The sequence below is a fragment of the Gekko japonicus genome, unplaced genomic scaffold, assembly GCF_001447785.1.
Source record: "Gekko japonicus isolate JY-2015 unplaced genomic scaffold, Gekko_japonicus_V1.1 scaffold1904, whole genome shotgun sequence".
NCBI lineage: Eukaryota > Metazoa > Chordata > Lepidosauria > Squamata > Gekkonidae > Gekko > Gekko japonicus.
The window spans coordinates 279,643-307,230 of NW_015161460.1; the positions used below are offsets into that span (position 1 = coordinate 279,643).

General features: G+C 42.7%; 1 protein-coding gene across 1 annotated transcript in view; it reads right to left on the reverse strand.

Moving 5' to 3' along the window:
* Positions 1-27,588, reverse strand: part of KCNK2 (potassium channel, two pore domain subfamily K, member 2) — a 144,530-nt gene that overhangs the window by 116,348 nt on the left and 594 nt on the right. The window contains exons 2-3 of the mRNA XM_015429098.1: positions 25,004-25,314; positions 4,210-4,327 (exon numbers count right to left, since the gene is read on the reverse strand). Of these exons, the coding sequence (XP_015284584.1) occupies positions 4,210-4,327; positions 25,004-25,314 (429 nt within the window). The remainder of the gene's footprint in view (positions 1-4,209; positions 4,328-25,003; positions 25,315-27,588) is intronic.

A 27,588-nucleotide genomic window follows, 5' to 3' on the forward strand; every position in this document is an offset into this window, starting at 1 on the left:
TGAATCAATAAACTACATAACAAGATAGAAAATGTTCTGACCTCAAAAGAAATGTTTGTGCCCGCAGGGGACATACATGGGAGAAAGAAACATTCCTTACAATAAAAGTCCGTTTGAACTCATAGACCAGGTCTCTAATCACAAATGTGAATCTACAAGGATTTACGTTTGGCTGTTAAATGCTAGCTCAGACCTGTCATCACACATGGCATACCTTTCCAGAATGCCAATAGTTGCTTGCTTTTAAAAAAAAAAAGTTTCAGAAAAACGAATAGCTTTGCATGGTATTATTCTGTATGACTATAGAGATGCTGAACATTGTTGAACCTTGCACAGATTTGATGTTCTCCTGGCATAGAGTCAGGATCTATCTTAAATATTACTGCATGTAATATCAATATCAAAAATCAAAACACAGAAGCAACTGATCTGTCAGTTCCTGGATGACCTTCAGTGGCCAATCAGAAGCTCTGCTGGCCCCACCCACTTTCTGTATGGCCTGCTGCTCCTCTGTTATGTTCAAGCGCCTCACCATGTCTACCAGAGCTGACCTGAGCAGCTGAATATCATCTTTCTGCAACTGGACATGCTGCTCCAACGAAGCAATGCAGTCTGTCACCTCCATGCTGCTGGCTACAGAACTGCAGGAGCAAGGGAGGTATCATAAAGGCTACAATTATCCTGAAGCCCGCACCCTCCCCCTTTCCCCTCTTTCCTTCCGGTATTTTATTCCCCCCCCCGTCCTACTCTAGCCTACCCTCTTCCCCCCCCCAAGCTCCGGCAGCTTCTCTCTTGCCTGCCTTGCTTGCTCCTTCAGTCTCTCTCTCACACATACTGAGCAGAAAACCCACTTTCTAAAAACACTTGGTGGACACCAGGAAAGGTGTTGGCTGGCACCATGGCACCCATGGGCACCACATTGGAGATCCCTGTGCTGAAAGTCCAGCAGGAACTCATTAGCATAATAGGCCACACCCAGCAGCAGAAACTCATTAGCATATTAGGCCGCATTCCCATGTTACCAGAAGTGTGGTCATCCAGCCACACCCACCTTCTTATTCTGTTGACCTTGTTTGTGGTCAAAACCCAGGGCTTTTTTTGTAGCAGGAACTCCTTCGCATGTTAGGCCACACACCCCTAATGTAGCCAATTCTAATGAGTTTCTACTGCTGGGTGTGGCCTGTTATGCTAATGAGTTCCTGCTGGGTGTGGCCAACTTGGGAGCCATCCGGAACTCCGTTCCTGTGCGTTCCTGCCCAAAATAGCCCTGGTAAAGCTACTAAAATAATCACCTGAGTACTCTCAGAAGCATTCCTGTTGTTTTAAAAAAGAATGTCAATTACGCTGATAAATGATTTTCAAAAACATTAGCCTTGTTGGAGCATTGCAGCCTCTCAGACAAACTGCAAGTTGTCAGTGCTGTCACATCTCCTGATAAGGGACAGAAACTGAGTGTCACTACACTGAAATACAAAACTATCATGAGAATTCTCTGTTGCTTAAGATAGAATTATATTCCTTCTAGTTTAGGAACTGGTTAATATAGGAAAATTATCGACCACAGTTCATAATAAATGTCTTCCCATCACAGCTTTAGAAGGCCAAGCATGTGATCTCTGGACTGCATACATTCTGTTGCTGGAAACAAAGCCTAGTTTATTGTGTTGTTCCATCAAATATTTACAGTTTAAAATCCTAAATCAGAAAATGGGGACTGCTGGGTGACATCACAGAGGTCTAGAAAATGGCTTACAGAAAGTAGATAAAGAGAAATATTTCTCCTTCTCCAATAGTACTAGAACTCAGGTTCACCCTATGAAACTGGTTTAGAGTAGATTCAAGAAGGCAGACAAAACAAAGCGCTTCTTTATGTAATTGGGTAGTTGACTTGAGGAGCTCACTGCCATGACATGTGATGGCTACTGGTTTAGATGGATTTTAAAGGACAGATCTATGCAGGATATTAGCCAGGATCTTTGAGTTCAGAGACAGGATGCCTCTGATTGTCAGATTCTGGAGAGCAGCCAGAAAGTGAAGACTTCTGTCTATAAGAACTGCTGTGGGCTTCCATGTGGTATATGACTGGCCACTACTGGAGACTGGATGCTGGACTAGATGGACCACTGGTCTCATCCAGCATGGCTATTTTGATGTTCCAATGTTCTTAAATGTTTCAGATAGAAAGAAAACCATTACATTTGTGAGTTTCTTTAATATGCCAGAATAGTTTATTAACTTTAGCCAAAATGGCCTGCAGCCACACTATGAAAAATTATGCAGCACTTAGGTTTCCTAAGCAAAGAAGATAGTATGAGAATAAAATCTCAGTGGCACTAAAAGCGTATGCAACATTCCACACTTTACAAATGACACTTTTTTGTGCAACATCCTTCTTAATTCACAGGTGAGTCTGCCTAAATTTTCCGGGGAAAGTACTCTTTCGGTTGCAGACCAATCCTATTGCTTCTCTGCAAGAAAATGTGGACTGGGTCATGTGTGTGGGGGCCACGCATGTGCAGCATCATCACTTTTGGAATGTCACTGGAGGAGCTAAACATTCAAGATTTCACATTGGTACTTCATGGAAGTGCCATGGAGAGTTAGAGAAAGGAGACAGTTTAGCTGTACTTTGTATAGCTATGCATGAAACAAACACTGATGGAAAATCAGTCAGGTAGGAAAGAGGGTATCACTGAGCATTATCCAACAGGATCAGCTCTCTCTCCTTTCCTTCAATTGCAGTAGCATTCTGGGTACAAAACAGGATAATTACTTTAAAAATAAACATGAGGACAAAGTATCAAGACCAAGAACTCAAAGAAGCTGTAAGATGCTAACTGGCAGCCAAACTAGATGTGATGGCAGCAAGTTCATGTATTCTAATATGGAACTGCCCTAACAGAATGTAAAGCAAGAAGCATCGTGGTTTAAATTTAATAGCAAAGGAAGCATGCTGGTGAGGCATGGAAACTGTCCCTATGCCCGTAGCTTAGCTCACTGCATTCCTTCTCTCCAAGCACTTTTCTCCCAGCTGAGGATACCTCTAGGATGGGCACAAACTGGCTCACAAATGTAAGTTTGTGATGAAATTTGGCCAGCTGCCATGAACTTTCATGAATTTTAAGGCAGTTCATGAAGAGCAGAAAGCAGTGGTTTAAATGGCTCAAAGCCACTCAGCTGTTTTTCACCAAGAACAGAAAGCAGGGGTTTAAATGGCACTGTTCCCTGCCGCTTTTTGCACGGAAGTCCTTGCTTTTCTGCTCTCCGCTGCTTTTAGCAGCCAAACTAGATTAAATGGCTCAGAGCCATCTAAACTCCTGCTTTCTGCTCCCCACCAAAAGTGGCGGGGAGCAGAAAGCGGGGTCATGAACTGCTACGAACTGGGTCAGTTCACAAACCAACCTCCTGGTTTGTATCAGTTCATGGTCCAGCTTGTGGTTTGGCCACAAACCCATCCCTATATATCTCCGGAACTGAACCTTCACTGACCAGAAAAGTGCTTACCACAACAGCCGGTGGGAGAGGTAAGATGCAGATGGGAAGAGTTCTGCATACTTCACTGGCATGTCCTTTGCTGTAAAAAAAGGGCCCTACCTGCTTCTTTTTATGTGATTGTGGAAGATCCAGGTTTTAACACATGGGTCTGCTGGCATCATGTCTAGTTTGGCATGGTGCAAATGTTCATGTAGCATCTGTAGTAAAGGTTGCATAAAATTAAATATTAGAAGCAATCCTGTTCCTGAATTTTTGCATGTAGCCACAAGTCTAATAAAACTTAAGATGGTCTGCCTTATCATAAAATTGTATTTCCTGACCTGACTCCCCAGAACTGTAATGCCTAATTTAAAATTTATGAATGCTGTATAAAATTAAGTATGCCATTTCTAGAAACCCAAAACAATAGTTTATAGTACAGATTTATTTTAAAACACAAATATTCTAATTATTTGTTAACACAGTGAAACTGAATTATTTCCTACACAGTGAAGTAAATCTGCTTTCTATTGATGCTATTGTACCACTATTGACTTTTTATATGCATATGTACAGCAAAGTTTATGTACATGAACAGCAATTCAGTCAGCACTTCCAAGCAAATACAAAATTATTATCAAAATTGATTCAATTTGCCACAGAATACACAGACGTAAATCTAAAATTAGATTTGTTGAATACACTGTTAAAATATAATAATAAATTGTGTCCTACCTATGGTGGTTATTACAGTGCCAGCAAAGAAGAAGGAACTTCCCAAATCCCAATGACTGACGTGATTAGTCGTGTTTCCTATAGGTATGACTCCTGCATTTATTGCTGCCACTACTTGCTGCAAGTTTAAAGAGACATTTTGTCAATATTCATGAAACATAAATAAGGATGTTAGAGTATGTGACTCTGTACTTTTGTGAATTTATCAGACTGAAGCCAATAAAAATAAAAGAACACACAAATTTCTTTTAAAGTTTTGCAATTGACTCAAGTTCAGCCACATCTGACCTAAGCATAGTTAAATGTATAGGAAAAATTCAAATTACTCATTTCTGCTTGCAAATGTCCACTCCTAAACCTACTGCAATCGGTGGATTTCAATTGGCAGGCTTTGTACAAAAATGCTGGTGGAATGTACAGATGTATATTTTATTCATTTTCTATGAATTGTTTTAATTCCTCGATGTTTTGAAAACTATCTGCCTGTTCTACAGTATACTGGTAATTTCAAATTTCTGATCCAGGAAGAAGCCAGCATGTCTACCTTCATAGCATATTTTCCCCTTTATTTTATGCCTTGTTGCATCTCTCCCCCCCCCCCAATCCATCCATCCATCTCTCAGCATCCACAGACATGATTGTGGGAGACAAAGTGTTTAAGAAAGGATATTTTAAACATGAATGCACACTATTGTCTAGACAGCTAAAAACTCAAGAAAATTAATTCTGGTTAAAACACATTTGAAAAAATAGTTAGATATAGATTCTTACTCAGGAACCAAAGCTAGATACTGAAGCGACAGATAGGCAAGCCACAGAGGAGAGAAGGCATAGAAAACAGCCATTCATCATGGTCAGAGCAACCAGATCATATAAACTTAGTTGGAAAATTATGTGCAGGCACTAATCTAAAAGAATGTGGAAGGTGGTAAGCAGTGGGGTACCGTTGGGCTCAGTACTAGGTCTGGTGCTTTTTAACTTGTTCATTAATGATTTGGAGTTGGAAGTAAGCAGTGAAGTTTGTGGATGACACTACATTGTTCGGGGCAGTGAGAACCATGGAGGACTGTGAGGGATCTGTTGAGGCTGGGTGAGCTGGCATCAGCGCAGCAAATAAGGTTCAATATGGGCAAGTGCAAAGTAATGCACATGGAACTAAAAAACTCTAACTATAAATATATGTTGATTGGGTGTGAATTGGGGTAACTGACCAGGAGAGAGATCTTGGAGTTGTGGTAGATAACTCACTGAAAATGTCAACTCAGTGTGTGACTGTAATAAAAAAAGACAAATGGTACACTGGGGATTATTAGAAAGCAGATTGAAAACAAATCAGCCAGTATCATAATGTCCATAATACATCTATGGTGCAGCCACATTTCGAATATCGTGTAACTGTTCTGATCACTGCACCTCAAAAAAACAACAATAATATAGCATTGGGAAAAGTGCAGAAAAGGGCAACTAAAGATTAAGGGGATGGAACATCTTCGCTATGAAGAAAGGTTAAAGAAGTTAGGGCTCGTTAGCTTGGAGAAACGACGACTGAGGGGTGACATGACAGAGGTTTACAAAATTATTCATGGGATAGTGAATGCAGAGCAAGAAGTACTTTTCTCCCTTTCTCACAATACAAGAACTCATGGGCACTCAATGAAATTAACGAGCAGTAAGCTTAGAACAGATAAAAGTACCTTTTCACCTAAAGAGTAATTAACATGTGGAATTCACTGCCACAAGACATGGTGGTGGCTACAAGCATAGACAGCTTCAAGAGGGGATTGGTTAAACATATGGAGCAGAGGTCCATCAGTGGCTATTAGCCACAAGGTATAGTTGGAACACTATATATGTCTGTGTAAGTGATGCTGTGTATTCTTGGTGCTTGGGGGGGGGCAACAGTGGGAGGGCTTCTGCAGCCTGGCCCTGCCAGTGAACCTCCTGATGGCACCTGGTTTTTGGCCACTGTGTGACACAGAGTGTTAGACTGGATGGGCCATTAGCCTGATCCAACATTGGCTTCTCTTATGTTCTTAATGTTCTGGTGTATGTTCTGGTATACACCCACAGATTAAAAAGTAGCAATAACCTGGAAAGGTGTTTCCATTATCTGGGAGACTATCTTCTATGAAAAGTATCAGTGCTCCGAAATGAGTTCCATTGCTGGAAACATTGCATTTGTGGGGGTCAGTTTTAGTAAGCTCTTATCAAGTAAAAATTCTAACACACCTGGTTTTAGTCATAAAATGACCAATAAAACCAATCAATTCCATGCACTGATTTTGTTTATGTACTGATTCCATGAATCCACTCATTAATAAAACAATCCATGAGTGTGATCTGACTTGCCTTGAAATCAATGGCGGGAAATCTATGGTTTTAATAGATTAAGTTTTTTTCCTCACAATGCCAAATTTGTTTATTTTGAGTGAAAACATCAGTGTTAAGAACAGCATTTGTAGATAGTTAAAACTGCTTGTTACATGCTATCTTATATTTAATATATTCAAAATAAGCAATATCTTTAATAACACTAGTTATTATATATGCACCTTAAATATTCTGAATCAGAATTCAACACTATGAAATCGTTCACTTCTACTTTGAGACACACTAGCAGTGTAACACAGATAATTAAAATGTAGTTTTTGAGTACTTCTTTTGTGACAGCTAAAATAACTGAACCATTTCTTTAACAGGAAAAAATCAACTACATTTATTGTTTAAGTGAAATCTTATTAACATTCCTGTATAGGGGTGCTAGACCAACCAGCCGGAGGGTTTGTGGGCAGGAACATGGTGGGGGCAGCGCTGCAGCACGATGATGGGTAGCTATAGGAATTGCCAAAAACCTCATAAGAACATAAGAAGAGCCCTGCTGAATCAGACCTATGATGTTGCCTTGTGGCACTGACCTTCAGAGGTTTACTGCCTCTGAACATGGAGGTTCCTTTTAGTCATCATGGCTAGTAGCCTCTTATAGACCTATCTTCTGTGAATCCATCTAATCTCTTGTACAGCTGTCTATGTAGGGGTGCCAGCTCCAGGTTGGAAAATACCTGGATTTTGAGGGTGGAGCCTGAATAGGGTTGCCAGCCTCCAGGTAGGGTTAAGCAAACAGAGTATGGTACACAGTATATGGATATTAAACTACACAAGGGTTATTACTGTAGGCATTCCATTTGACTGTAACTCGCCCAAAATGAATTTTCTACTAGCAATTGTGCTTTGTTATTGACCTATGAAGAAAAAATATGTGAGCATCAGGCTTCATTTCTACTCTTATAGATGAGACAAAACACTAGAAATTATCTATAGAATCTTGTTCAGAAGAAGGAATGTCGAAACGACACAGGACATTCTGGAGCACGTCATTAACATCATTTGCTTTGTTAAAAACCACTTCTGTTTATTTGATACTGACTGTATTTTTGTATTCCAACCTTGTAAAAAAAGTATATCACTTTAACTTATTTAAACAGTATATATTTTCTGATTTTTGCAGTACTGTATTATTTAGTTTAGTGCACTTATCACAGTAATAATCTTTGTATAGTGTAGTAGCCTCCAGGTGGGGCCTGGGGATCTCCCGCTTTTACAACTGATCTCCAGCTGACAGAGATCAGCTCCCCTGGAGAAAATGGCTGCTATGAAGGGTGGACTTCATGGCATTGTACTATGCTGAGGCCCCTCCCCTCCCAAACCCTGCTCTCTCCTGGCTACACCCCCAAAGTCTCCAGGTATTTCCCAACCCAGACCTGGCAACCCTAAGCCTGAAGAGGCTAGGTTTAGGGAGGAGAGGGGGTTCAATGGGGCATAATGACATACGGGGCTTTTTTTGTAGAAAAAGCTCAGCAGGAGCTCATTAGCATAATATGTCACACCCAACAGCAGAAACTCATTAGCCTATTAGGCCACACCTGACAGCACAGCTCATTAGCATATTAGGCCACACCCTCATGCATCCCTTGGCTTGCCTGGGTGCCCCACGGCTGTGAGAAGCCTGGGCAAGCTGGCCCTTGGACAGGTTGAGGAAGGCATGGGGAGGCATTTAAATGCCTCCCCGATCCTTCCAGGAGCCCCCCTGGCCCGCCCGGTTCAGAGTCACCGGGGGGTTGCTCTCCAGGCCTTCCCTCTGTAACCACGCACACAGAGGTTTTGGCTGTAGTGGGTGTGGCCAACTCTGAAGCCAGCTGTAATTCCATTCCTGTGTGGTCCTGCCCAAAAATAGCCCTGATGACATAGAGTTCACCATCCAAAGTGGCCATTATCTCCAGGTGAACTGATCCCTGTCACCTAGTGATCAGTTGTAATCCCAGGAGACTGCCCAGCCACCATCTAGAGGTTGGCACCCCTATGTTTGTGCCCATGAGCATCACTACATCCTCTGTCAGTGAATTCCACATTTTAATCACTCATTTAACGAAGTAAAACCATAGAGTTTCTGGTGATTCCGAGAGCTATCCTATGTCATTTCTAGGATTCTAATGGAAGTAATGCAGTGCCACATGGAACACTGCTGCGTTTTTCAGGCAACAGAAGCTGGGAGTGCCACAAGGGGCTGTCCTCTCCCCAATGTTATTTAACATCTATATGTGCCCCCTTACCCAGACTGCCCGGAGGCATGGGCTGGGATGTCACCAATATGCAGATGACACACAGTTCTATCTGTTGTTGGGCAGCCAGTCTGACTCAAAACCGTAAGATCTGGACCTGGCATTACAAGCTGTAGCTGGGTGGCTTTGGCTCAGCCGACTGAAACTGAATCTGACAAAGACGGAGGTCCTATGCCTGAGCTGCAGTGGTCCAGGGTTAGGGATCCCACTACTAACTTTCAGTGGGGTACCACTGCATTGGAGGTTAGGAGTCTGCGAGTGCTCTTGGATGCCTCCTTAATGATGGAGGCCCAATTAGCAGTCACTGCCAAGTTGGCCTTTTACCATCTTCAGCTGATCAGGCAGTTGGTTCCCTTCCTTGAATGCGACAACCTGGCAACAGTGATCCATGCAATGGTCACCTTGAGACTTGACTACTGTAATGCTCTCTACATGGGGCTGCCCTTGTCCCAAATTTGGAAGATACAGCTAGTGTAGAATGCGGCAGCCAGGCTGCTATTGGGCCTTCCCCTTAGAGAGCACATTCAGCCTGCGTTGAAAGCACTGCATTGGCTACCCATAGCATACCAAGTTCGCTTCAAAGTGCTGGTTCTCACCTATAAAGCCCTATATGGCCAGGGGGCTGCATACCTGAGGGACTGCCTTTCCCCATATGTTCCAGAGACTACTGCAGTCAGGTTCACAGAACCTTCTTGTTCTCCCCAACATGAAGGATGCCATGCTGGCCACAACCAGGGCTAGAGCCTTGTCTGTGGCAGCTCTGCTTTGGTGGAACGAACTCCCTGAGGATATCAGGGCCCTGCGGGATATATTAAAATTCCACAGGGATGATGATGAGGAGATTTATACCCCACCCTTCACTCAGAGTCTCAGAGCATTTTACAAACTCCTTTCCCTTCCCCTCCCCACAACAGACATACTGTAAGGTAGGAGGGGCTGAGAGAGCTCTGACAGAATCTGCTCTTTTTCAAAAACAGCTCTGACAGAACTATGGCTTGCCCAAGGTCATCCACCGGCTGCAAGTGGAGGAGTAGGGAATCAAACCTGGTTCTCCCAGATTAGAGTCCGCACACTTAACCACTACACCAAACTGTAAGACAGAGCTCTTCTGCCGAGCATTTGAGATGCCACGCTAAATGATTACTATCTAGCTGAATAGTATGCCCTACTATCTATCCTTGGCCACCAGCTTAACATCTATGCCCATACTAAAGAACCCAAGCCCTAAGAAGCCTGACACCAGCTGCTGTTTCCCTATGGTGGATGTAAAGACAGTTCCGCTATCTTATGTGAGCTGTATTTTAAATGGTCTGATTTTTAATTGTTAAATTATTGAATTGTTTTATTGTTTATAATGCAAATGACCTTGTTAGCCACCCTAAGCCTGCCCTGGCAGGGAGGGCGAGATATAAATCTAATAAATAAATAAATAAATACTTGTTTTAAACACTGTTCTTCTTGTCTCTGTCACAGTATTATGTTTAAATCAGGTCTTACTGGTAGTATCTTGGTAGTACATTCCTATTTATTTATTACTTTGATTTTTACCCTGCCCTCCCCGCCAGGGCATGTTCAGGGCGGCTTACAAAGAAACAATAATGAAAACAACAATATAAAAATAAATATCAAATACACATTAAAATTATTAAAAACCATTAACATAATGATGGTGTTATGGCTGTGGTTAAGTGCAGATACAATGGTACATCCACTATTGACGGGCTCAGGCTGGAAAATTGGCACAGGGCAAAGATGATGGAGCGCAGCTCCTTACCTAAATGCCTGACGGAAGAGTTCCATTTTCGTGGCCCTGCGGAACTGTGATAGGTCCCGCAGGGCCCTGATCTCATCCAGAAACTGGTTCCAGTAAGTTAGAACTGCCACAGAAAAAGCCCTGGACCTGGTCAATATGAGCCTGGCATCCTTGGGACTGGGGGGGGGCAAACGATGACCAGTGCTCTCTGGGGAACATGTGGGGAAAGGCAGTCCCTAAGGTGAGCAGGTCCCTGACCATAAAGCGCTTTAAAGGTTAAGACCAGCACCTTGAAGCGGATCCGGTATGCTATTGGCAGCCAGTACAATGCCTTCAGCACAGGCTGGATGTGGTCTCGCATGGAGAGGCCCATCAACAGCCTGGCCGCCGCATTTTGCACCAGCTGCAGCTTCCAGAGTTGCGCCAATTGGCAGCCCCATGTAGAGAGCATTGCAGTAGTCTAACCTCACGGTGACCATTGCGTGGATCGCTGTTGCCAGATCATTGCGTTCGAGGAAGGGAACCAACTGCCTAATCCTGTGGACTGGCATTTGCTATAATTGCACAACTAGTGCCAATGACACCAAACTACACAATTCAGTTATGTTTCTTGCACACACAGAGAAAATATGTATTAATAATGGGATTCTGTTCATCTCTGAAGTATGCTGGCTTGCTTTCTATGATAGTTTGGGAGGAATCAGCACCAGCAGCCCAGGAGTTAAAGAAGCTGTATCTGACCATGTTCTTTGGACAGTATACAAGTATGAGTCAACTTGAAGTTGAGAAAAAAGCCATAGAAAGCTCCTCTAGAAATGGCCCAGGTCTTATACATGCCCAGCAGAACCAACTACTTTTTAAAGAATTGAATAATAAAATACAAGTTTTTCGGAGACAACTGGCAGTTTCAGTCCATGAATTTGAACAAGTCACAAGCATAACAAATGTAGATTTAAAAACCCTGTCCAAATATATTATGTACACACTACTATGAGAACCATGCCCAAAAGTGTCTGTGCAAGCAAAATTATTAACATCAGATATAGTCCAATGACATTCCTTCTACATGTTATTTTCCTATTGCTAAACCATTTAACATCTGAAACTACACAGACTTCTCATAGTGGAACTGCTGCATGTGTAGAGAAGCCAGGGCCCAGACTCACCCGGGGTCCTGTTTGCAACACTGCAGGGAGGGGACAGAATGAGGGCAGGTGTGACAATCCTTGCTGGATGGAGGGGGTTGGCCGGCAGTGAGCGCAGGAAGCTGGGGCCTGCCTGACATGATGCCAGCCCTATCAGCAGGTCCTGGGTGTCTGGGGGAGGGGGCACCCTGGCTGCTACTTAGGGCACCATACCACCCCTGCTCGTCATCTTTTCAGCGTCAGATGACTTGGTTAGGTCTCTGCTGCTCCGCCACTCTATAGAGGTTGGCAGGAAAGCAAGGAAGAGCTGGCCAGAGAGGATGGTCCACTGCTTGTTGGGGCAACTCTGCAGACCATTTAGCTCTTCAAGGCAACTGTTGAGCTCAGGCAGTGGGAATGCGGAGAGGGGTTAGGCCATGGCCCAGGCTTGAAAGTCCCTGTCAGCCTGACACGGGGAGATTCTCAGCAGCTCGATTTCTTCCCCCTGTCCCTTTAACTGGGACTTCAGTTGCACTTTGGTTCCAGCCCTGGATGGCCTTTTTTCTCTCTGGGAGGGATCCTTTCCCTCAGCAGCCACTTAGCCTCAGTTTTTGGGTCATTCCCATGCTGCTACACTGCTCTGCTGCTCTGCACCACATGGTCAATGGAGCTAGTCTAGCTTCAGAGCAACAGGGGCACTATGGTTGAGATAAGGGAAACAACACAATTCCCACCTTCCCATTCTCCTTCTGGGAGCCAGCAGCAGCAAGTGGGGAGAGAGTTGGCAGTGACAAAAGGGTGGGAAAGGGCCAGCGGCATCAAAGGGAGCCCCTCCCCCTACTTCCTACTTCTTTGCCTTGCTGAGAGTGGGAGAAGGAAGATCACCCCCTGCCCTCGTTGTTCCATGAAGGGCGCCAAGGGCCTGTGCTGCCCTGGGGGGGGGGAACATCCTCTCGTGTTTCCAAGTGCGGCTGCTGATGGTTTCCCCTGAGCTCTCCCTGTGGAGGGGGGATGGCTCACCGTCACCATTGCGGAGAGCAGACGGGGAGATGAGTCATTGCTACCCTTCAGCTGGCAGTGGCTGGATGCCTAACCCATCCCAAACCCGGTAGCAGCCTTGGCTCCAGAGGGCCTGCTGGAGGTTGGGCAGGGGACTGGATAGCAGCTGTTGCCCCCCAAAAAATTTTCCAAGTTGTAGATCACAATACAGCAGCAGCCTCAGCCATACACAGAGATCCAACTGAGTACACACACAATCAACAAACAACAACAAGGGAGAGAAAAAGGTCATAAAACAATGACCATTTCCATGGATGGTGGAGCCTGAGCAGAAGGTGACCAAGAGGCTGGATAGGACTGTAATGGCTATGGGGAGTCATTGGTTCATCATCCGGACATTTTACTACTCCTGGATACCCTGTTTTGCCCTGATAGGGTTCACTTATCTGACTGGGGTATGGATATCTGCCATTAGGGATGCCCTATGCACTTGGCTACAGCTGTAGAAGCATTGGGGATCCAGAGACATTTGAGGCCCAGCTATTGCGGCAGTATCAGCATGGGGATCCATTATTAGGAAAGTGTGGGGATCCATTATTAGGAAAGCCGGCCTGTGTGCCCATATTCCTGAGTGTGGGGATCCCTGTAAGGGATCTTGGCACAAGGGACAAGTGCAGCCCCGTAGCTAGCAACTTTTTGCTGGGGAGCCCAATTTTTTGCTCAGGGGGCCAGCCATTATATGTCCGTATGGAGATATGAGCATTCTTTCCTCCCCGCCCCAGACTGTGCTGGTTCAGATGGGGCTGATCGACTAACTGCAAATCAGTGTACTTCAGAGCTGTGGAGCGCACAGCTGGAATCCTGTGCCTTGTCTCGCACAATGACTTCCCTGAGATCCCATGCAGCTCCCATTTCACTGACAGGCATGTAGCTACTGTGGAGCTCAGGGGGAAGAGAAGCCAAGGCTCAGTTTGGGGGCTCTGAAAGAAACATTAGGGGGCCGGGCCCCGTGGGCCCCACATTAGCTACGGGCCTGGACAAGTGGTATGCCCTGCCTGGGGTCATGGTTGAGAATTACCTTCATGCTTAGGTGGCAGGAGAGACCACCTCAGGGCGTCCGCCCTTGTGGGATCCAGAGACCTGTCATCCCAAGGTTTCCAGTGGATCGACTGGCAGATGAGTCAGCTGATAAACAGGATCTGGTACCCCATGCTGTGCCAAAGCATACTACAGCTGTAACCAATAAAGTTGTGGCCAATTTTATTCCACTTTTCTGAAAACTGTGTGTGCATGTATCTTATTTCAACTGAAGCTATAAACAGGGTTAGTATTTAGTTGAGTGTAGAGGAACTCTTTGCCTTCAGTGTCTGCCTCGCCCCTTCCATGGGTGCTGGGGCCGCAAGCATGTATAGAGCTTAAGTATTTGCAGTAGCCACCATGTTGCTTCTTGCTTGTTAGTATATAGGCCTGAGAGAAGGACTATAGTGAAGAATGATTGGCTATTTATTAATGTTTTCCTCAGAAAGGAAAAATAGTATCAGCTAAAACTGAGGTCAGTGAAACCACACAGGGAAAATGGCTACCCAATACCAGGTTGGTGGCCTGAGTTCAATTTAGTGGCCCCACAGCTGTTTAAAATAAAATTATAGTGACTTAGAGATCCATTCAGTCTCTCACATCTTGTCTTATTGCACCTCAATAGCCAGGCCCATGTCATACCAGTTTAAATGAGACTTTAATAGTATGAAGTCTTATTAATACTAAAGCTTTTTCTTCCAGAGCTAATTTTGTACTAGACAAGAACAAATCATTCTAAACTGCATATGTCACAAAGGACTGGTGTATTAATTTAATTGTGTAACAGGGTAACATATAAATTCCTTGGCTCTTGGATGAGCTGTATTTCATACATAAAGTCTGCAGCCCACAAGCAAAGAAAGTTTATGGATATATTTCAACGTGGTAAAAATTCTGACCATAAATTCTCCCACCTGGAAATGATAACATACTCTCCAGTATGAATGGTGCATGGTAAAATACCATTTTATAGGGTAATTCATATTTCAGTGTAGTACTCAAGTAATGCATTATGACCAGACTTAAAAGGTTTTAAAGTAATTTATTAGCTTTTCTAAAACAACAGATGCAAATCATTTACCTATTCTCTATTGTTGCGTTAGCTACACTATGTCATATTCTATTTTGATTATTCGATTTTATAAATGTGTTATGCCATTTAGCTTATAAATTTTGATGTCATTAAACTATTTAATTTCAGACTTACAAGACACTATGATAGATCACCACATTAAAAACAGTCTCCCTAGGAAAATGGTACAATGCTGAAATCTACGTTGTCATAAAGGGTTAAATGTTCAAGCTGCACATATTTCACTTTGATTTCACAAGTTACAATTTAGCTTAAAGCAACTCATAACATACTTCGAACTACTTAAATGGGTGGTAAACCATAACTTATGTAGTAGATCCAGCATAGTTGCTTTTCCTGGCTAACCTCTTGCTATCTACCATCTTCCCAAGGATTGTGTCCTCTCCCACTGGAAGCCATGTGCCAGAGTGGAGAGCGGGGACTTGGGAATATTCTCAAAATGTAATGATGTTTACAAAGGACTTGGCTGAATCCATTATTGAGTTAGCATTGCCATTGCTGACTGGAATCACGGGGATTTCTTAGGGGTTCTGATGGCAATTTGTACCTGAAGCAGCGTGTTTGAGGAGTTTTCAAAGAAGGCCACACTAGGCAAGGCTGCTCACTGCTTATCTAATCATAGCATCCCAAAAGACATTGATATAAAGACCCCTATTCCTTCCACTTCCACTTTAATATTCTGCAATACCAGATTAATGAGGGACAATAGTCTATACTATTGGAGAAAGAAAAAATGTTTTGACCTGGCTTGCATAACTGAAACCTAGTTGCAAGAAAATGACATGTTGCATCTGTCCCAATTAACTCACCTGGTAATGTAGTCCTTCATCAGTGCCATACTGGAAGGCTGGGAGGAGGGGCAGCTATTATACTCCCTGAGTCCTTAAACTTCTACAGACTCCCAGTGCAGAATATCACTAGCACTGACTGTATGCTCAGCATCTCAGCATACTGCTTTTTTACTGGCTGCCTAGTTTTCACTGTCTGAGTTGGTGGAGGTACTCTCCAATGTAATGCTGGACACACTAGACTAATTGCTCTGGGAGACATAAACATTCATACCAAGGATAGATCACTGAGGCTGGCACAGGATTTTCTAGCATCTATGACCTTTCTCAAATTGTTCCAGGCCCAAAACATGAAGGAGGTCACAGCATGGACTTTTGCACTGAGACTTTGAGGGAAGGTTTGGTTTCTGTAGATTGAGTTTGACCATGGTCTGACCACTATCTTTTAAAGGCAAGGGTGAATTTGGCCCCAACACACTGCTGGAAAGGGGACCTGGTTAAAATGGTCTGCACATGGAGACTCATGGATCACACTGGAGTCCCGAATGTACTGGGGGGGGTTAGGTTTCCAAACACATGCTCTGTTGAGGATGTGATGGGAGCTTGGAACATGAAGCCCATGGAAGGTTGACATTACCCCCTTACCAACCTCTCCCGTCCCTGGGGCAGTACCGGCACCCCTGGTTTACCATTTAGCTGGGTGTCCTAAAGAGGGCCTGGAGACACCTAAAACAGTGCTGGTGAAAAGCTCATACTGCATGTTATAGAATGGACTGGAAGATCTATGAAGCAGCAGTGACAGTGGCATGTTACTTCTCTGCTATCATTGTATCAGCCAGAGTACATCCATCTTAACTGTTTAAGGTATTTTGGCATCTAGGTAAAGGTTTCCCTTGCTCGAAAGCCAGTCGAATCCAACTCTAGGGGGTGGTGCTCATCTCCATTTCTAAGTTGAAGAGCTAGCGCTGTCAAAAGACTTCTCCGTGGTCATGTGGCCGGCATGACTAAACACCAAAGTGCATGGAACACTGTTACCTTCCCACCAAAGCAGTACCTATTTATCTACTTGCAATTTCTTGCTTTCGAACTGCTAGGTGGGCAGGAGCTGGGGCCATAGACGGGATCTCACTCTGTCACGTACCACTAGGGTCTCAAACTGCCGAGCTACAGACCTTCCAATCTGCAACTCAGCATCTTAACCTCTGAGCCACCATGGCCCCCTGCTCTAAATCCGAGCCTTTATTGTCTCAGGAGCAAGAAACTGATGCCTTTGCATTTATTTATTTATTTTGCTGACAAAATCTCTTGAATACATACTGATTTTGTTATAGGTTGTAACATGGATCAGACAGAAGAAATATCTAACATATTGTCTGGGCTGTTTATGGATCATTTTGATCCAGTTACCATAATGGATGTTGACAGGATTCTTAGTGCTGTGAAGGCTTCCACTTGTGCTCTGGATCCTGTTCAATCCTGGTTGCTGAGATCATATAAGGACCATACAAATAAAACATTGATGTCTAACATTAAACCAATCACTGACTCGGAGCATCTTCCCTTGGCCATTCCAAGAGGTAGTCGTCCATACCCTGCTTAATAAACTATCTCAACAGAAAAATTATGTGGCCAATTATCACCCTGTCTCTAATTTGCCTTATCTGGGTAAGGTAATTGGGAGACCAGTGGTGGATCAATTCCAGAGCTTCCTGGACAACTCATTGAGCCCTTTGTACTCTGGCTTCAGGCTAGCTTATGGGAGAGAGACAGCATTTGTGGCTTTAGCTATTATCTCTGTCTGTATATATACAAAGGCCATGCCTCTTTGTTGCTCCTACTGGATTTCTTTGTTGCCTTTGATATAGTAGGCCACGCTATTTTGTTGAAGCAGTTGGAGGCAGAAGCAGGTATCAGGGGATGAGATTCGGATTGGTTTAAATCATTTCTTATGCACCAAACTCAAAGGATTGCCATTGGAGACCAGTTGTCATCAGTCTGGAACTTTCCCTGTGGGATTCCACTTGTGCAGTCTTATCTCCCATGCTATTCAATTGCTTTGTAAAGCCATTAACAGAAATCAGTTGTAGTTTTGGTATTGGATGTCATCAGTATGCTGTTAACTAGGGATGGGAACAAACCCCATTTTTCTGGTTCAGTTTGTAGCTGAAATATGAACTGAACCATGAACCCATATGAACCAGGAGCTTGGTTTGTGAACTGACCCAGTTTGTATCAGTTCCTGAGCTATTTAAAGTTTAAATTCCTGCTTCCTGCTCCCCATGAAAAGCCATGGGGAGCAGAAATCAGGGGACCATTTAAACCAAACAGCAGCTGTTTCTTGAGAAGACCTCTGCTTTCTGCTCTTCATGAACCACATCAAAATTTGTGAATGTTCATGGTGTTTCTTCAGTTTGCAAACATTGCTTTACAAACTATGAACTAGACAAAATTTGTGATCAGCCATTTCATGCCCATCCCTACTGATCCCATTTCATGCCCATCCCCACATCTACAAGAACTCCGTACTCTCCACGACTTGCTATGGGAGGAGCTCCAAAGAGCCAAGGAGGCTTACAAGACAGCAGCTGACCAAAAACTCCAGGAAGGTCCACCAATCAAACCCAGAGACTGTGTTTGGCTCTCCACCCGCTACCTATGACAGCCCAGCCACTTGCACAAGTTGGATGCTTGCTATACCGGACCCTATCCGGTTGTGGAACAAGTCAATCCCATCGCCTTCTGGCTTCAATTACCACCCACCCTTCGGATTCACCCAGTCTTCCATCGGTCTCTTCTCGCACTGGCTGCGCCTCCTGACCCCGCTCGACCCTCACCTCCGTCACCGCCACTGCCAGTACTGGTGGATGATGAAGAGGAATATGAAGTATGCCAGGTCTTGGACTCTCGACTCCCCAGGGGTGGCCTCCAGTACCTCATTGACTGGGAAGGGTACAGTCACGAAGATCACTCCTGGGAACCTGTAGAAAACCTCCACGCCCCGGAATTACTACAGCAGTTCCATTCTGCCTACCCCGACAAGCCAGACCCTTCTGATGGGGTGGGGCCTGGGGGGGATAGTGTCATGGGCATGGATGTGGATGAGCTGACAGAGCCTGCTGAAACCACGCTGGCCCCTCTGAAACAGCAGAGGAGGATAGCTGACAAATGCCTGTAACAGTCTTCACACCTGGCCCAGATACGAAGGAAGAACTGCAAGCTGAAAGTCCTCCTGACTCACCCCCATGTGTGACTTGTTTAAGGAGTGACAAAATTTAGCAAGCAGGTGAAGAGAGGCCAGGCTACAAGGGAGACGCTCAGCCAGCCCAGAGTTCTAACAAGAGCCTGGCTGATCGTGCAGCTGGCTAATTGGTAGCAGCATTTAACTCCACACTCTGAGCAGTACTCTTCATGGAAGCAACAAGTCAGCTTCGTGCTGCTAGCATCCACTCCGGCTTGGCTCTTGCACATAGACATTTGGACCCCTGGCTTTGGACTGTGTTCCTAGCTCCTGACCCCAGCTTAGCTTTGGACTGTGTTTCTGGTTAGTGATTTGGACTTGCCTCTGTGTTTATGGCTCCTGACCCCGGCTTGGCTTTTTGGACTTTGCACTGTCTTCTTGGCTCCTGACCTTGCCCTGTTCTGGACTCCCTTTGACTGGTGCCCCATCCTGTGACATGTTGGTCTGAAGCAACAGAAGTAAATTTAGAGTCCAGCAAAGTTTTATTCAATGTATGAGCTTTCATGCAAGTGTAAACCTTTGCTGGTCTTAAAGGTGCCACTGGACCTTAAAGGTGCCACTTTGTTCTAGGTGGTACATGAATATTACACCAATTTTGCAGCCACTCCATTGATTGCCTATTAGCTACCGGATTCAATTCAAGGTACTGGCCATTACATACATAGTCCTTCATGGCCGTGGACCCTCATAATTGCAGCATGACTTTTCCTCCTATGCCCCACCACAACAACTTTTACAGGGCCTTCTACAGGTTCCACCCTGCAAATGGGCAAGATCAACAAGTACCCATATAAACACATTCTCTGTAGGAGTCCTCACCCTATGGAATGGCCTGCCTGAGGATGTCAGTAAGGCTCCCACACTTCTGGCTTTCTGTAAACTATATAAAACAGAACTGTTCAGGGCATTTTTATAAAATTATAAGGCTATGCTATAAGAGAATGATTTAAAAAGACATTTCAATAGAGAGAATTGAAAGACTATACTATTCATGTGTATTGTCTGTTACTGTATATTTTATCTTGTTCTCATTGCATTATATTTTTATTTACATAAAAATTATTGTACTGTTTAACATGTTATGTTTAATATATGCTAAATTTCTGCAATCCTAGTGCTATTATGTTGTTTATTAGGTGTCTCCTCATCCTACTGATTTTATCAGCTAAGAACATAAGAGAAGCCAATGTTGGATCAGGCCAATGGCCCATCTAGTCCAACACTCTGTCACACAGTGGCCAAAAATACCAGGTGCCATCAGGAGGTCCAGCAGTGGGGCCAGGACACTGAAACTCTGCCTTGAATCTCAGTAAGAAAGGCAATACCATAAATAACAATTATAATAATAAATACTTAGGCTTTATGTCATAGAAAATGTTAAGACTTTGTGTGAACACTATGTATATATACAACTGGGTGTCCCTCACTTTCGATGAAATCTCTATGTTTCATGTAAGTGGAAGGGTCTGGGAAATGGAAGTAAGTGTGTGTGTATAAAGTCAAAGTCAACATACGGCAACCACAGCAAGGGACCTTCAAGGCAAGTGAGAAGCAGAGGTGGTTAGCCATTGCCTTCCTCTGCGGAGTCTTCCCTGGTGGTCTCCTTCCAGGTACTGACCCTGCTTAGTTTCTGAGGTCTGAAGAGATAGGACTATACCATACAGCCTTCCCCCCCACTGTCATGCATAATTCATCCAACGTAACATTCATAACATATGCAACAATCATAGGCATTTTGACAGACCCTGGTGTGAGCGTACATACTATGGTACACGACTTGCAGCCTTTAGACTTGTGAATAATGTTGCTACATTATTCACATTTTATAACTGTGATTGACAGGCTAAATTGCACCTGTCCCTAAGAGCAGCCAATGACAGCTGACAGAATGTTGGTGAGTGGACAGTTGGAAAAGAGAAGTTAAGAGAGAAGTTGGAAGTTGGCAGTGGGGCAGTTGAGAGGAAAAAGAATATGTCTGATTGAATAAACCTGGGGAGAAGAGCTGCTTAGAGTTTGGCTGAAAAGAGTCAATTTGTACTGAAGGGTCCCAGTTGCTGGAATAGGGAAACAGTTAAAAAGTTCGACTGGAAATGAAATGTTGTAACATCTACCTTAAGAAAAACTTTCTTAAGTGTTATGTTCAAACCATAAATAAAAATTAACTTCTTGTTTTGTTTAACCCTGTGGGTTTTGTGTCCCAGGGACATGTTAATATCTCGCTCTACATACATTATAGGATATAAATATACAGTGGCATGATGTGAATTGAACAGTGTATAAGCCTCCAGCCCCACTAACTCAGTGGTGTTTGAGTGAGGGCCTGTCAGTAAAGGGGCTGGGCTACTCTGCTGATGTCTCCATGGGAAAGAGAAAGGACCTGAGGTGTGAAATGGTCATGCTCTCTAGAGATTCTAAAAGAGACAGTAAGGGTGGTGAAAGTGATCTCCTGACTGAATGGTAACCCTGAACCTGAGAGAGAGGTTGCTGAGGGTGATAGACACTCTGAGTGGAAAGGGGCACCTCAATAACATTTTGCCAAATTACTGAAATTTGACCATTTTTAACTACGTGTTACTGCTGGTTTAATAAAATCCCTTGCTCGAAAGCCAGTCGAATCCGACTATAGGGTTGCGGTGCTCATCTCCGTTTCAAAGCCGAAGAGCCAGCGCTGTCCGAAGACATTTCCGTGGTCATGTGGCCGGCATGACTAAACACCAAGGCGCACGGAACGCTGTTACCTTCCCACCGAAGTGGTACCTATTTATCTACTTGCAATTTCTTGCTTTCGAACTGCTAGGTTGGCAGGAGCTGGAACTAGAGACAGGAGCTCACCCCGTCTTGCGGCACCCGGGTCTTGAACTGCTGAACTACCGACCTTCCACAGCCTGCAGTTCAGCGTCTTAACCACTTGAGCCACCGCAGCTCCGAGAACTACGTGTTACTGCTGGTTTAATAAAAGTTGGTATTTGAAAATTTCCAAAAATTTAGTCATAAATTTGTCTATTAACAGATATCTATCTATTTATTCAAAACATTTATTAGCTGCCTTTCTACCTTGGAGCACTCAAGGTGGCTTACAATATAAATAAACGAACAGTTATAAAACACATAAAGAAGACATATGGATGGATGCTTTTCACTGACCCAATTCATACAATAGCTAGTTGAGGTACTAATTCCAGATGGCTGGGCTTCACATTGCAGAAAAAATGCATGACCGGACCAATCATAGGGACAACCTGGATCATTTGCTTAGTTTCCAGACCTTCATCACACCAGCAATGGGGCTCCTGGGAATTAGTCACATGGCTCAAGTACCACACATGACTGGACCTTACATATGTTATGCAATATAGACATTATTTCCCAGTGGCTGCCATGTATCCTAATTATGAACTCGGCCATTGAATTATTTGATTTCTATGCTACTCCATTTGAGGAATCTGCATATATCATTGCTAACCTCTTGTCCTGAGTTGTGATTGTTTTTCAGAGTTACCTTTCAAGAAGGGCAACCCTCAGCATGCCCAATAAAAGAAGAATAAGTTAGAAAAGAACAAAACTAAACAAAACTAATGAAAAGTAAATGAAATCCAGTAAAATACATTGAAATTACAATAAATGGAAAAACCCTCCAGAAATATATTGATTTAGTAAAGCTGAACTTCTACAAAATCTGCAGGGAATACAAGCATTAAGGAAGTGAAAACTTTTGATAGGTGCAAAAATGAGACGGGACAATGTTTGGACAAAATTCAAACATGAAAAAATGCAGCCCAGTTTGCAATTAAATTTTGTGAAAGAACTATCTGCCAGGAAAAGTGATTTACATATTCTGCATAGGAAATTTGACACAGTTACACCTGTAGCCACATTCTCTCAATGTCAGGCTGTAACACAGGAACAATATTCACCTACACAGTAGTATAGAGGTGAACAAAATACAGGTTATAAATTATTTTGTATATTATACTACAGAAATTACAAAAAAGTTACATTTCTTTCCATTGATGAACAACAGTTTGAGAGGCCCAACAGAAGTATATAGTCTATAGAAAAGAACTATATCCTCAAATTCACTTAAGAAATATGGTAGTTACAAATAAAAGTAATGAAGCTACTCCCGAGTCAGTGAATTACTATAGAATTACTATAATTCTATAGTTAGAATTAATGAATGGCACCTGAGCAAGTTCTGTCTTTGACTCAATGCTATTAAGGCTGGTTTTAATTAGAACCTATTACTTATTACATTTTTATCCCACACTTCATCCAAAGAGCTCAGAGTGGCATATTTGGCTCCTCCCTCCTCCATTTTATCCTCACGACTATGACAATGCAATCTGAAACAGCTATACAATGTGAAGTCCTTCAAAATTAATGAGTTTAAAAGGGCGTAACTCTGGGGTTGGATTGTACTGTACCTGGCCCACAGTCACTGAGAGCTTCATGACAAAATGGGATTAAACCTAGATTTTCTGGATCTAAATCCAACTGCAACCAATACACCACACTGACTTCTTCCCCATTCAGGAATTCAGAAAACATGCATGAATAAACTTTCAACATAAATGTTGTACATACATGTACTTATAGAGACTACTTCAAAAAAGTCTGAATTTTATCCAGTCCATGCAGATTCTTTTTTTTTTAAATAAAATCTCAAACTTAACTTTAGTCTGGAAGGTAATAGGCAACTACTGTCTGAAAACAGAACACTAGTAAATACATTGCTGTAATTTTCTTCATACATACTCTATCATTAGAGCTATCTAATACTCTACAACTGTATAATGTTTACCTTCCTATCTTTCAAAGAATTCAGTTTTCAAATACTATTTATGTTTTCAATCACACAGGAGAACAATCCACACTGGAGCAAAACTGTTATTATGACTGTATGATGAATGAGCAACTGAACACCACTACTCAATACAATATATTTTCTTCAGCAATTAAATTACTACACAAGATGACAGGTTAGCAGAAATGGAAGGTGAACTTTGAACTACTAGAGGAGCAAAAGTTCCTTCCAATACTACCTGTTACAGAACTACATGAAATATTCACAACAGCCTTCGAAATACTTAACATTTCCCAAGGAGAAATTGCTTGTCCAATAGGATGGCAATTTGGTGAATGTACCTTATGTAAGTGGACTAAAACCATTCCGATAGTATGTTTTTTTTAAGTATAATTTGCTCACATGACAAAATTAACCCTTTTCTCTTTATTAAACTAGAGCTTTGCATGGAAAGCCATTTGTATTAATATTTGAAAGAACCAGCATCTGGATATCATTTCATTCAGCACTATATGGATTGCAACTGCATCTGAAGCTTCTCCATTATGTCATTTTGTAGTGAATTTAGAACAGAGTTGCACCCTTGACTTTCAAGATCAAGCTTTTTATGAAAACAGATGACTATCCCCTCCCTGCCATTTAAAGCAGATTATTTCAAAAGCACAAGTACAACAAAACATATTCTTCAATTCTCACAGCCCTTCCCTTTAAAGATTTTTGAACCTATGACCAAAGGATCCAGCCAGACTTATTCTCCACTTAGTGTACAGCAGATTGCAGTCTTAGTATAATGGTGCAGCTTCTCTTTTTCTAGTGCTAAGAACAGTAGTTACTCTAAATAGCACTGATAATAAATAGGAAGGTTAGTTGATACAAAGTGAGATGCTGTACATGATGTTTGTACTGAACATACTTGCTGTGGAAACCTGTTAAAACTTGGTTATCCCTGGAAATAATCTTCCATATAGGGCAGTAAAGAAAACTCTTGTTGCTTATTCTGTCTCTTCTGTCAGGCAATACTGCAACTCATCTAATGTAAGTGGAGAACACTGAACAGCTTCCACTGATGAACAACAATTTGGGATACACAACAGAATTATTCAATGAAAGGATTAGCTTTAGTATCAAACACCAGAGTCAGCAATCATTTTTTGCACATCAAAGTCAAATAACCAGCACCAATAATTTCTCACAAATATCAGTACACTGTGCCAAGATGCTGGGATCAAAGCATCCATGTAACTCATAAATAACATTCTGTTTAAAAACATGGCAAGAGTACACTTCTTTATAGGTCATTACCTCAATGAGTTCATCAAGTTCTGTTGTATTCACACAGGAATGCTGAGATACAAACGTCTGCTTCTGGATCACAATAGTGGTTCTCTGGTTAGTTTCATGTGGCTGCTCCAGGGCTTTGAATACAGTAGCTCCAATAATTAAATACAAAACCACCACCAGAAAAATGGTTGAGACCGTCTTCCATTTCATAACATTAATTGTTATATCACTCTCTTCCCGTGAAGCAAGCACAGTGGGTTTGGTAGAAAATGACAGCCTGGGTTTGGAGTTCTGAGTGGCAGATTTGGGATCCAGTAAGTCAGGTGCCGCCACTAATAAAAGAAAAAGAGAGAATGCTAATTTTTACAAGGCTTGTCAGAGATTAATTCAGGGGTTCTTCTTGCTACAGGGCTGGAGAGAAGTTATTAATGCAAGTGACAATTTAACTTCAGAGATTCTTGCATTGCAAATTAACTCCACTTGTTCATCCTCACAAGAGTTTTGAATGAGAAATTCCAGCAACCTGTTGTGATGATGTTGCTCAAGTCATTATTCATGTCTTTAGATAACCTTTAGATATATATATATATACACACACACACACACCATGGGATGTAACACTAATGACATAACCATTACTGATAATTAATAGATATGGCACATTATTGTTACAGAATGTGCTTTCTGATACTACATATTGCATTAAGGTAGCATACCCTTTACTCAATTTAATTCATCCTTATTTGTTTTAGATATTAGTAATGAAACACCCCAAGTTATAATTTCAGTCCAGCACCAAACATATAGTATACCCCTGTCCATGTGTTATGTTCAGGGAAATGCATTCTTAGAGTACCATAGCCTCCAGATTAATCCCATATGATTTTCATAAAAAATTAACTGTGAATTATACCGGACAGTAAGCATTTGTTATGAAAAACCCTTTTTGGAAATGTATACTGCTACCTGGCTGAAAACTGGCTAGAAAATACTTTCAACTGCTAAGTACTAGGTCAATTTTTAAGGTAACCAGGTAGTCAGGATTCTCTCCGTTCTATAGCACAAAAATTTGTCACCATTCAAAAAAGCCAGTCATGTTGTCCTTCATTTATTTTTAACTAGATATAGTCTATTACATGTGGCTCATTTTTCTATGAAGTATATAATATATTGAAAATATTAAACATACTTATTTTTAAATATATAAATTTATTTTGAGTGACAGCAGCCTGTCCTATATCAATGACAGGGAAATCCCAACCCAATCATAGATGCAAATCTCTTTCTCCCTGTCTTTTCTACCCTCACAAGTCTAAAAGGTGGATATGACCTAAGAGAAGGAAGAGTGAGAGAGCAAGTCTTGTGTGTCATACAGCTTGTTCTTCAGGAGGCTAGACTACAGCATTACAGCACGTCCATGCCTAGAAAGAGACATAAGTGTGAAGGTTTGGAGACAGGCTTTGAAGAAGGCAATCTTCCATGGCAAATTTAATTAACATAGTGGACATGAACTCCAGACAAATGTAGCAATAGGAACAGATGAGAAAACACCTTCCTCATGACTCATTGCACAGCACTGTCATCTATTTGCTGTTTCTCAGCTCCTAGAAAGCTAGAAGTTCAGGAAACACCTTAAGGGGTTGAATTCCTTCATATGTAGTGACTGTCTCAGAACTTTCATTCTAAACAAAAACACTGATACAATCATATCTCCCTGTCTTCCCCAGATCCATCTCACTATGCCTAAAGTAGACATGACAGAACTAGTCCCATTCATTTCAGGGAAAGTATTCCAGAGTATGGGGTTGGAGTATTACAACTGAATGGGGAGTTGCTTACAGAACTGAATGGATTTCCCCATTAACAGGTACTGATTTTCCTGTGATGATATCAGAAAGGGCAACCTTTAAATCAGTTAAGCTGAGGCACTGACTTGAATGACTATAAATTACCTTAAGTGGGCAGGAGATCGAGCTGAGTAATTTGTGATGGGCAGTAAAATCAAAAGTGGGGCAAGCACTATTCCATTATTGCTTAATGCTGGCACTATCATTTTGGTTGTTTGTCCTCCTTGGCAAATAGTCACCCTCCTACATCTCTTCCCCCACCCCAAAATGGTGGCAATTGAGATCTCTTCCACTCCTCCTGCTACTTACCAGGACATTCTGCTCTCTTCTAGTAGCACCCCCCTCCCCTGCTCAGATGCAATGCATGTCCGTCTTCCAAAGGAAATCCTGGCACCCTTGGGGAAGTGCAGTCCCCAAGTTCCCTTGATCCACTCCCCTTCAGAAAGCAATATATGCAGCTAAGCTAACAAAGGGGAAAGAGGTGGCAGAAGAAAGCTGTCTTCTTCACAATGATGGCATAAAAGCACTGCTGCTCTAGCATCAGCCTTCCCCATCCACCCTCTCAGCCCTTCTGAAAATCATCCACCTTGCCAAGATGAGTCTCCTCTTCCCTCCCCAGAGAGATCTTCACCCTGACAGAGACAACCCCTCCTTTTGACGTTTTAGAGTCATCACGAGAAATAAAGAAAGCCCCTGCCTCTCTCGATTCCCCATTTTTACATATATATATTTTTTTTAAAAAGAAGCAACCAGTCGTCG